This window comes from Aulonocara sp. 'chitande type north' Nkhata Bay, linkage group LG13 (genome assembly GCF_057382095.1).
Source record: "Aulonocara sp. 'chitande type north' Nkhata Bay isolate Kocher_YH1m ecotype deep benthic linkage group LG13, A_spYH_male_GT1.1, whole genome shotgun sequence".
Classification (NCBI taxonomy): Eukaryota; Metazoa; Chordata; class Actinopteri; order Cichliformes; family Cichlidae; genus Aulonocara; species Aulonocara sp. 'chitande type north' Nkhata Bay.
Window position 1 is genome coordinate 9,653,662 of NC_141356.1, and position 9,996 is coordinate 9,663,657.

The 9,996-nt window shown below is 44.7% G+C and overlaps 1 protein-coding gene across 1 annotated transcript; it reads left to right on the plus strand.

Moving 5' to 3' along the window:
- The first annotated feature begins 6,675 nt into the window (after positions 1–6,675).
- irf2bp2a (interferon regulatory factor 2 binding protein 2a) lies at positions 6,676–9,308 on the plus strand. The gene is made up of 2 exons (XM_086258619.1): positions 6,676–7,853; positions 8,163–9,308. Exons 1-2 carry the CDS (start codon positions 7,022–7,024, stop codon positions 8,885–8,887), a joined length of 1,557 nt encoding a protein of 518 aa, XP_086114745.1. The 5' UTR covers positions 6,676–7,021; the 3' UTR covers positions 8,888–9,308.
- Positions 9,309–9,996: the final 688 nt, after the last annotated feature.

Here is a 9,996-nt window from a genome sequence, read left to right on the forward strand (position 1 = left end):
TTCCCACACTCTTACTGTACCTCTTCAGCTGAGCTCGTTGTGGTGACTAAACCATCCACTATGTCTTAGTAAGGACTGACTGTATGTAAGCCAGCGTCTGCCAGTGGCTGTGTTGCAAAACTAGTTTGTCATAGACAATTACAATGCTGGGAAATGTGATCATAAGTTCCCAAGACCATCAGCACTTTTGTTTCAGTTTAAATAATAACAATAAAGCCTCAAATACATTTTCACTGTTGGGCTTAATTCCTACCAGTATCTTTAGCAATTTATTCACTGGAGTTTTCACTTTTCTGGGGAAAAATAACAGCAAGAACTAATTTAGTTTTGAGTATATAAGTAATATAATTAGCTGTGCAAGTAGTTTTATTTAAACAGTCAGAAAATCTATGGTGTTGAAAATAAGCTCATTCATTACACTTTTGCTCAGATGGTTTGTCTTCAGAATTACAGATTTTGCGACGCTTACTAGTTTTCCCCATTTTGCCTCAGGAAAGCCAACAACAGCCTTCTTTATTTTTTAGGGCAAAAGGGCACAAAGCAGGTCAGACAGCCAAGTCTGGACAACATCTATTTATCTGGGTTTTCCTGTGTAATAATAAATTGTCTCCATCTAAGGCAGGGGGAGCAGCAAAGACTCCACAGTGTGTAGCAGGAAAGTCAGTGACAACAACTGTTACATTAATTATGTTAGCTTACAGAAAAAAGAGGAGGATTTTGGTGGAGGTGGGTTACAAAGCGGCTTGCAGTTGGTGAAACAATTGCAGGAAGCCTTAAAAGGTGCCTCCTGGGAGCATATATATGCACATACTGGTTTTTTCTACCTAACCTCATTTTTACTCTTCTTTCTTTCTCTTTTTAAATCACTGTTGTGTTTACAGATTTCTGCTCATAGTATACGGCCCTTACCAGGCATCTGTGGCACTGTCTGTTTTTCATTTGTACTACTTTTCAGTCTTTATCATGCTCCTGTAACACAACAATTTATCTTTTGGGATCAATAAGGTATCTATCTATCTATCTATCTATCTATGGTATTATCATAACATGCAATTACATTTGTGACTACAATGTTCCACACTATAAAAACTGTCCTTCAGTACACATTCACACGCTTGTCCTTGTCATCAGGACTCTATTTTCTATTTCAGCTCTTCACAGTGAGCCGTTTCCTGAGACAAGGCTTTGAAGTGGATGAGGGAGGTGAGACACCGTGCGCCCAGCTGCCCAGCCGCTGTGGTTAAGGGGTCTTTATCACGCAGACAAGGGGGACAGCACTCAGCTCTTGCCCTTCTATCTTTCACCGCGGCAGAAGAGTGATTTTGACAACCAGCGCACCCCAGCTGCGCAGGGGCCAGGCCTGCGAAACCACAGGCGGATAATGAATGCCACACCATCGTGACAACTTGCACTTTTATGGAAAGGGGAGGAAGGACACTTGTGCTCACAGCGTATGATGAGACGTCCCCCATAAACCAGACAATCAAAGCGAGGGCAGATAAGCATCTGTGGAATCTGTGACGGGAACCTCCGCTGATTTATGGGCACTACTGGAAAAGGTTTGTTTCCAAGTGAACGTGTTTAGAGGTAACCAAAGAAGAAATACAACTTTCCCAATGCAACCACGGCATCTGTAAATGATAAACCACAGTCGCATTATCCATGATCTTCCTTGCTTTCCTGAGCTGAACAAGCCACATGCTATTTATGAAGAACTTCCTCCAAAATGAGAAGACTTGAGGTTTTCCAATTAGGTCAGATTGCTATTCTTGGTGACTCTCACAGTCGTGTTATTTGTATTCTGTACATCAGAGGGATAATACATCCATTTGCTTTCAAGGCAAACGTTACTAGAAAAGGAGCAGCTTTGATCTTCTTCCAATAGACACGCTGAAACAGCTTCTAAATAAAGGAGTTATAAATATGCATGTGCATACGTTCTTTTAGGGATTATTTGCCAAGGATTTACACACAACTTCAGTTGAAAGAATGAAACAAATCAGTTGTGTTTTCGAACTAATAACTGGAAAGGACAGCAAGAATCTGCGAGCCTGAGCTGTGCCGTGCCAACTGCTTTCTCCGGGAACATCAGAGTCCATTTCTAGCAAATAAATGGACAGGAGCTGCAGTAATAAATAAGCCTACTTTGGAAAAGTTATATTTTGACTCATGCTCAGAGAAAGAGGTTACATAACACATGAAATACTCTTCATGCTTCTCTATTTTAAAAAAAAGAAGCTATGTGTCCAAATTTATACTTCCATCTAACACAGGCACATGTGCTCAGACACACTACAGAGCTCTACAGAGTGATGTCTTTGGAGTTTGCAGGGTGATCTGTCAAGAACAAACCAGGTGCACAGAAACCACTGCATTGCTGCTGTAGGAGTGGCCGTGGGCGATGTTGTCCTTCTGGAAATTATAAATGTGTCTGTGTTGACATTTTTAACATTTTGTCTGAGTAAGCCACAGAGAGCTGAAATGACTCCGCAGATCACTTCAGTATGCTAAACATAACAACCGTGAGTCAGGTTTGAAACTGCCTTTTAAGGCCAATAAATAAGACAGCATTGACTTGTGCAAGGAATGCGGCTAATAGTGGCTTTTGAATTGAACCTCAGATAATGAAAAGAGGCTGAAGCTGCATTGTGATTCATTGAGGTCACGCCATGTGCTGATTTAGCTACAAAAACAAAACAAAACAAAAAATAAGAGAAAGGTTGTTTACATTAACGTCTGGTTATGACTGAAAATACACGGGGGTTTCCACTGGACAGGAAATGATGTCGTCAGCCAGCCATGCATGCAAGCTCGCTTAAGCGCGGCATTACAGAAGCAAAGTTCAGCTCTTTCTGTTCCTGGTTGCCCAAACCGAATCTGTACTGCAGGCCACTGAAACTACCTTCTGTTGAAAAAAATGGATGTGAAAACAATGCTGTTCATTTACATTTTTCTGTGGGGATTTTTTCTTGTTTTGTTGTTTTTTTTAATTCTTCCACTTTCCCATCTCAGCACAGTGGGGTTTTTTTTGTTGTTTTTTGTTTTAACCAAGCTGTCTGAGTCCCAAAAAGCCCGGCAGATTAAGAGGATATGTTACCATCTTGAGTTTTTTTTCTAAATGGATACACATGTGGCACATCTGGGTCCAAGCCTGACTCATTACTCACTTTTTTTTATGTCCCATTCTCTGCAGCCATGGCAACTGCTGCATGTTTGGCAGAAAGCTTTTGAAGGCAGTGGAAAAAGAGAGAGAGGGAGCATAAAGGGAGAGCTAGAGATAGAGCGAGAGAGGGAGAGTAGCTCTCAGTAGTTGGCCTACATCCAGTGTAATCATGCCATGGAGCTGAAATGAGGCCTTTGGCAGCACACCAGGTTTCTGAGAACAAAGATGTGAGCTTCTAATGTTGGCGGTGGGGCCTGCTTGGCATCCTCTGCCATTTCCCAGCAGCCCTTGCCTTGGCTGACTGCCAGCCCCCCCTCCCCTCTCCTCCCCTCCCCTTGCTAGGACTGCAAAGAGGATCAGAATAAAGAGAGAGACTTGTTTTTCACTCGCTTCTTGCTCCGGCCCAATGACATCACCTCTGCAGCCTCCAGCCCCCAGATTCCAGCCGCCCAGCACATTTTTTCCCCCTTTCGACCCTCCATTTTATTTGAATTCCACCATTTTATACCTGACTTTAAAAATCCCATAATTTGTTTGTTTGTAATTGCCATGTGCCGCACACACGGCTTCTCCGCTCTAAACACAAGCGAACACGATGAGGAACGAATCTGCACGGAAAAAAAAAAATCAAAACATACTCAAACTAACGCTAATAAGGGAGGTGAGGCGGCAGATGGATGCTCATTAGCTTTCAGAGCTCTGCAGATCTTTTTCCTTTTTTTTTAAATAATCAGCCCTTTAATCCTTGCTGTGCAAAAGTGTGGCTAAAAATAGCACCGTAAACAGGATATATATGGTAGCTGGGGGTAGCCTACTGTGATAATCTCTATGGTTACCTCTTCCTCTTCCAAGCTCCAGGAGCTCTGCAGAGCATGCACGTTAAAGTCCTTACATTGACTCTTTATACTTAGCAGCTTTTGCCAGTTAAATCTTCAAGACAGGGTCACGACCACAGCTGCTTAACTCGCACTATCCTGTTGTAACCTCCCTTTGTGTCGGTGCAACATGTTACAGTTTTGTTTGATGCTCGCCTCAGCAGTTCTTCTAAAAAGGTTATATAACATAAAATGTTGGCAGTGAGGACGACACAAGAGGAAAAAAAAATCCAGTGCTTGCGCTCTGCTTAGGCAGAAGACTTCACAGAGAATCTGTAATGTTTCGCTGGCATAAATAAAAGATCTCCAATATAAAATTTAACAGTCTCGGAGAGCGATGAGACGCAAATATCATCATCTCACCAGCCCCGCGATGCTGTCACATGCTGGGTATTCCCCTGGCCGTCACCTACCTCGCACTCTTTATTTAGCCTCCTCACGTCTCAATTTACATACTCATGAAAAAAAAAAAAAGTTCAAAACTGCTTTATACAGCTTTATACACCCTGCCACTGCCCAGGTGACACTGTGGTGATTTTCACTGTATGTACACGATTCATATTGGCCAGTCAGAACAATCTGTGCATGTCTGGCTTCCTCTCAGACCTTTGCTGCCTCTGTTCAGTACAGCTCTGCCTTTGCTTCATAGCACACTGCAGCATTTTATTTTTCAAATCAGTAGATCTACTTATTATAGAATCAGGTCATTTAGGATTTAATTGAATCACACCATGCCTCTGTCTTGCATAATAGCTATTTGGCCGTGCAGCTATTTGCTTGCACAAACATCGACTGAGTGGAAACCAAAGGATCAAAGCATTAGGCAACAATTTTCCCACCAATCTGAAGAAAGGAAAGAATTTGTTTAGTTTGTCCCTCACAACAGCCGTTTCCTAACTATGTCATAAAGCCGAACAACACTTCCTAGTGTTGTCCATCCAAAACGGGACTGAGTTTTGAGAGAAAGCGGCGATGGGAAGCAGTGGGACAATGCAGTGTTAACAGAGAAGGTGGGGTGGAGGGGGGGGGTTAAACTTTCTTTAAATATCCTCTTTCACTGCAAAATGTCCCCATTCACATAGCGGCAGCTTTACGGGAATAACAAAACAATATGGCAAAGTACTTGGCGGTAACACATGAGCATACGTGTCTTGTTTTGTTTCTGGTAATCCTTTGAAGAAAACGCCACAGCGCAGGATCACGGTGGCAGGCAGGGAGCCAGAATAGCCTGATGTTCTGTCGAAGGGTGAGGTGGATGAGGGTACGTGACTAAACATCTTGCTTCCTCTTTTCCAACGTCACATGGACTTGCACAAACATATCCTGCTTTGTGTCTGCAGGTTTCAGACGCATTGCCTCACCCAAAGCCTGAGGCTAAGCTGCAATGAGTTGGAATGAGACCAGATGAGAGGGAGGAATGAACTACTGGGACAACTCCTCCACTTCAAAAAGCCTCTCCACTTTTACTTCAGGGGATTTTGGCTGAGGTTATGCCACATGACCTGTTTCTAATAACATTTCTTTCTTTTTGCCTTTCTGTAAAACATGCCACACTAGAGTGGAGTCATTAATCTTGTTAAATCTTTCATACTAATATCTGTTGAGCTGCTTTGACTGCTAAAGTCGCTTGAAATGAGTCTGAATCGCTAATTCACTCCAGTGCCATTTCATTTCATTTCAGCAGTGGCAGATTTGGACTGCTCCGTGCACAAGAATATTAAAAAAAAATATATATATATATATATATATATATATATATATATATATATATATATGTGGGCACAGCTACAGCAGGCTATATTCATGCTGTAACCCCAATCCATTCAAGTTCACAACACACTGGCTGGAAATCCCCACCTCATGACTGAGCTTCCTGGTTACTGGCTGGTGGAGGCGCCTTTTTTTCTTCTTCTTCTCCTCTCCCTCTCTCATTCTTTTCTTTAAACATTAACAAGCCAGGAAAATATTATCTAATCATAACTAAAAGGCTAACAGTGTACATCCTGAATTCACCCTGGTGAGCTGGCACAAATAAAAGAGAGAAAATGCGGGCTGTAAAGTCGCTCCAATAAGCCTGTAAATTGTGCCCATGTGCTACAATAAGACATTTTTGAGACCCTCTGTATAAATATAAGATCTGCCATTGGATTACAATTGCTGTTTTTCTCAGGGTCGACCCACCTCATTCAGTGCACAGTAGTAGTAGCAGCAGCTCACTGCGTCGAGGCGCGGTGCATTGAGAAAAACAAGCTGCAGCCTGAACCGGATAATGCTCTGAATTTAGGACAAAGCAGCAACCGGAGGAGCTTGAAAGTCGCTTTTTTTATTATCCCCTGGCGGTCTGTTGCTAACCTACAGCCATATTTCTTTTAGCAGCGTGCAGGCTGGTACCGGTGGACCTATTTTTTTTGCAGGTTTGATGATAATAATAACAGTAGCGTGGGTTATTCCGGAGTCGGAGGTGAAGCTGAACTGGGTGCCTTTTTTGTTGGCAGAAGCTCAGGTGATTAAGTTAAAATATTAAAAAAGGGAGAGAGAGAGAAAAGTGGTGAGTGACAAGAGGCTGCAGTAAAGTGGGGGGAGAGGTGGTGGTGGTGGTAGTGATGGTGGTGGAGGGGGGGTGGAGGGGTCTGTCGAAGAAATCAAGTCAATAGAAACTGAAGTGGATGTAGGCGCTTAGTGCTGTGACGTCACTTTCTACATTGAGCCAGTAGTAGAGGAGAGTCAGTGGAGATAGATAGAGGAGCGCCGTAGTAAAGTACACACCGTCATGAACTTCTCCCTCTAAAACTTCAACCTTGTTGCTCTAGAAGTCGGAGAGAGGACGAGATTACATTTTTTTGTTGTTGTTCGACTAACGGAAATTGCTCTTTATTCGCTTTCTTTTTGCGGGGGAGTTCGGGAGGAAGGAAAAAAAACAAGAGAGAGCGGGGGAAGAAGGCAACATTTTGGGTTTCTTTTCGGGGGGTCGACGACGAGCGCTATGTCGTCCGCGGCGGTCGCTGCTTCTTCCAGGAGGCAGTCGTGTTATTTATGCGACTTGCCCCGCATGCCTTGGGCCATGATCTGGGATTTTACCGAGCCCGTCTGCAGGGGATGTGTCAACTACGAAGGAGCAGACCGCATTGAGTTTGTCATCGAGACGGCCCGACAGCTTAAAAGGGCTCACGGTTTTCAGGAGGGCAGGTCTCCCGGGCCGGGGAAGTCGCAGCTCTCCGGGAAGGAGATCCAGGCGATCAACCACGCTGCGGGGGGAGATCCGGGCTCCCGGCCGCCGCAGCCTCTGGACCGCTACCCTCTGTCCGACCGCCCGCCGAGGCTGGGTCCAGAGTATCAGCCTAGAGGGCAGACAAACGGCATCCAGCTCCCTAATGGATTTCCTAAGCCTGACGAGCCACCAGAGCTGAACCGCCAGAGCCCCAACCCGCGCAGGAATAACACGGTGCCCCCGAATTTAGTGCCTTTGCCTAACGGGGGCTTGACCCCGGGGCATGCCGTCAACGGCAGGAACCCGATCGGGCTTTCCTCCACTCTGGCGGGCGGTAGTCCCGCCGACATGGGCAAGAGACCCGCCTCGGTCTCCAGCACCGAGCACGACAGAGAGCTGAAGGAGAAGCACAGACCCGACAGTCTCACGCCGGAGATCTCGGAGAGCCACAAAAACAGGGCAGACCCGGACTGGATGGGCAAAGGCAAAACGGTGAGGGACCTGATGGCTCTGCACACCACGTTCGAGACCAGGTACAAGAAGGACCATGTGCCCATGCCACAAAGAGCTATGGTCTATGAGCCCGGCCCCACTCTTTCCAAGTCAGGTGAGCATTAAAAGGCAGGAATATTTTATCTATACTGTGCATTTTTAAAATTGTAATTTTTATTACCGATTTATTAATTTTCCACCCAGGAATGTGTCAAGATGGTAAAAATGGTATTTATAAAGCCATGCCCTAATATTATAAGGGCTATAAATAAATTTTTTGAATCCTTTGCTGTGTTTGTTATTGTTTTGTAGCCTGTGGTGCAGCACGAATTGGCAAAATTCACATCTCCCTTTCAGGCTAATTGTTGATCCTTGTATGAGCTGTGCAACTCAACTGCTCTGTTTAACCCTTTCCTACCTCCAGACAGAGGAAAACATCCCCGGGGGAGCAACAAGAGAAAAGCATCACCTGAACCGGAGGGAGAGGCGACAGCTGCCAAGCTCAACGGAGAGGGACAGCAGTGGTTACCACCACCTACTGACGGACTGAAAATGCCTCCAGTTCCCCCGCCAAGCTTCGCCTCTCCCCCTTCCACAATATCCCCTCACTCCCGCACCACCCCACCGGAGGCAGCTCAGAATGGTCAGTCCCCCATGGCGGCGCTCATCATGGCTGCAGACAACGCAGGTGGGAACAGCTCTCCCAAGGACGCCAACCAAGTCCACTCCACCACCCGGAGGAACAGCAGCAGTCCCCTGTCGCCGTCCTCCATTAATCAGAGGAGGCTGGCGCAGAGAGAGGCGCCGAGTGCAGGCACCCCCCATGTGCCAGGCATGGACCAAGTGCACCCCCCACAAAGCATTCCGGACTCCTCTGTACCCAGCAGCATACCTCTGTGCTGCACGCTGTGCCACGAGCGTTTGGAGGACACACACTTTGTTCAGTGCCCGTCTGTGCCCTCTCACAAGTTCTGCTTCCCATGCTCAAGGGAAAGCATAAAGCAGCAAGGCGCCACGGGTGAAGTGTACTGTCCAAGTGGAGAGAAATGCCCCCTGGTTGGCTCGAACGTACCATGGGCTTTCATGCAAGGAGAAATCGCCACCATCCTTGCAGGAGATGTCAAAGTAAAAAAGGAGAGGGACCCTTGATTTTTTTCTTTTTTTTTTGTCTGAACACTTCTTTGGGGAGGGGAAGCAAAAAAATATGAGTATAAATATATAAATATCACATACATACCATTCAAACAAACTAACGGACTTGTACATATTGGACCCAAGGGAAGAGTATACTTCGTAAAACATGGTTGTATAATTTTTGATTTTTGAATACATTGTGTTTCTATATTTTTGAAGATAAAGGTATGTACTCATTATAATGAACTACGTTCCTCTTTGTTGATGTTTAACAAAAAATTCTTGATGTACTTCTAGGTCTGGTGGCAGTTCCTGTTTAACGTAGAATGTGACTAATGCTACTCTACGAGCACTTGGCAAAACTAAAAATGCTTTTAGCTGTACTTGTATGCACTTGTTTAAAAATTGCCAAATACAATTTCTGATCTTGTATGAACATATTGTCTGAGCTTGCTTCATTTTGAGTGAATAAGTGACACAAGGGGCTGTGGACAGATGACGAGATAGCGCTCTCGGCTCTGACATGCAGGCTTGTTGTTGTGACGGCTCAGGAGACTTGATTTACGCTGCACACAACACAACACAGCACAACATGAGCAGGCTACTGTTTCAAGCTGCAGGACGGAAGAGCCTTTTTTTTTCTGTCTCTCTTTATGCACACATGTCTTATGTGATTCATGGAGAAGCTTGGCTGGGAAAAAAACAAGAAAAAAGAAAAAAAATACAAGACACACTGTCCTCGACTTTTGTGCATCGCTGTAACTGATTGCAGAACTAGGTGCCAAGTCATGTTCAGTCAGCTGGAATCTGTCGAGTCAGTAATGAAAACGTGCATGAATGTCAACATGATACAATAGTACAAACCACGCCGTGTGACCGCAAATTTGGACTTTTCCTGAAAATAACCACCCTTGGGTTTTTTTTCTGGTGACGTGTATTTTCCAAGCTTGTATGCAGATTGTGTCTGACGTCACAAAGGTGTTTGGCTTTTTTTGTTTTATTACACATATAACTTATCTCTCTCTCTCTCCCTATATATATATATGTGTAAGGAGAGAGAATTTTTTTATTAAAAAACATACTTTTGGTTTAGTCTGCAGATGACAAACTCCAGATAATGAATA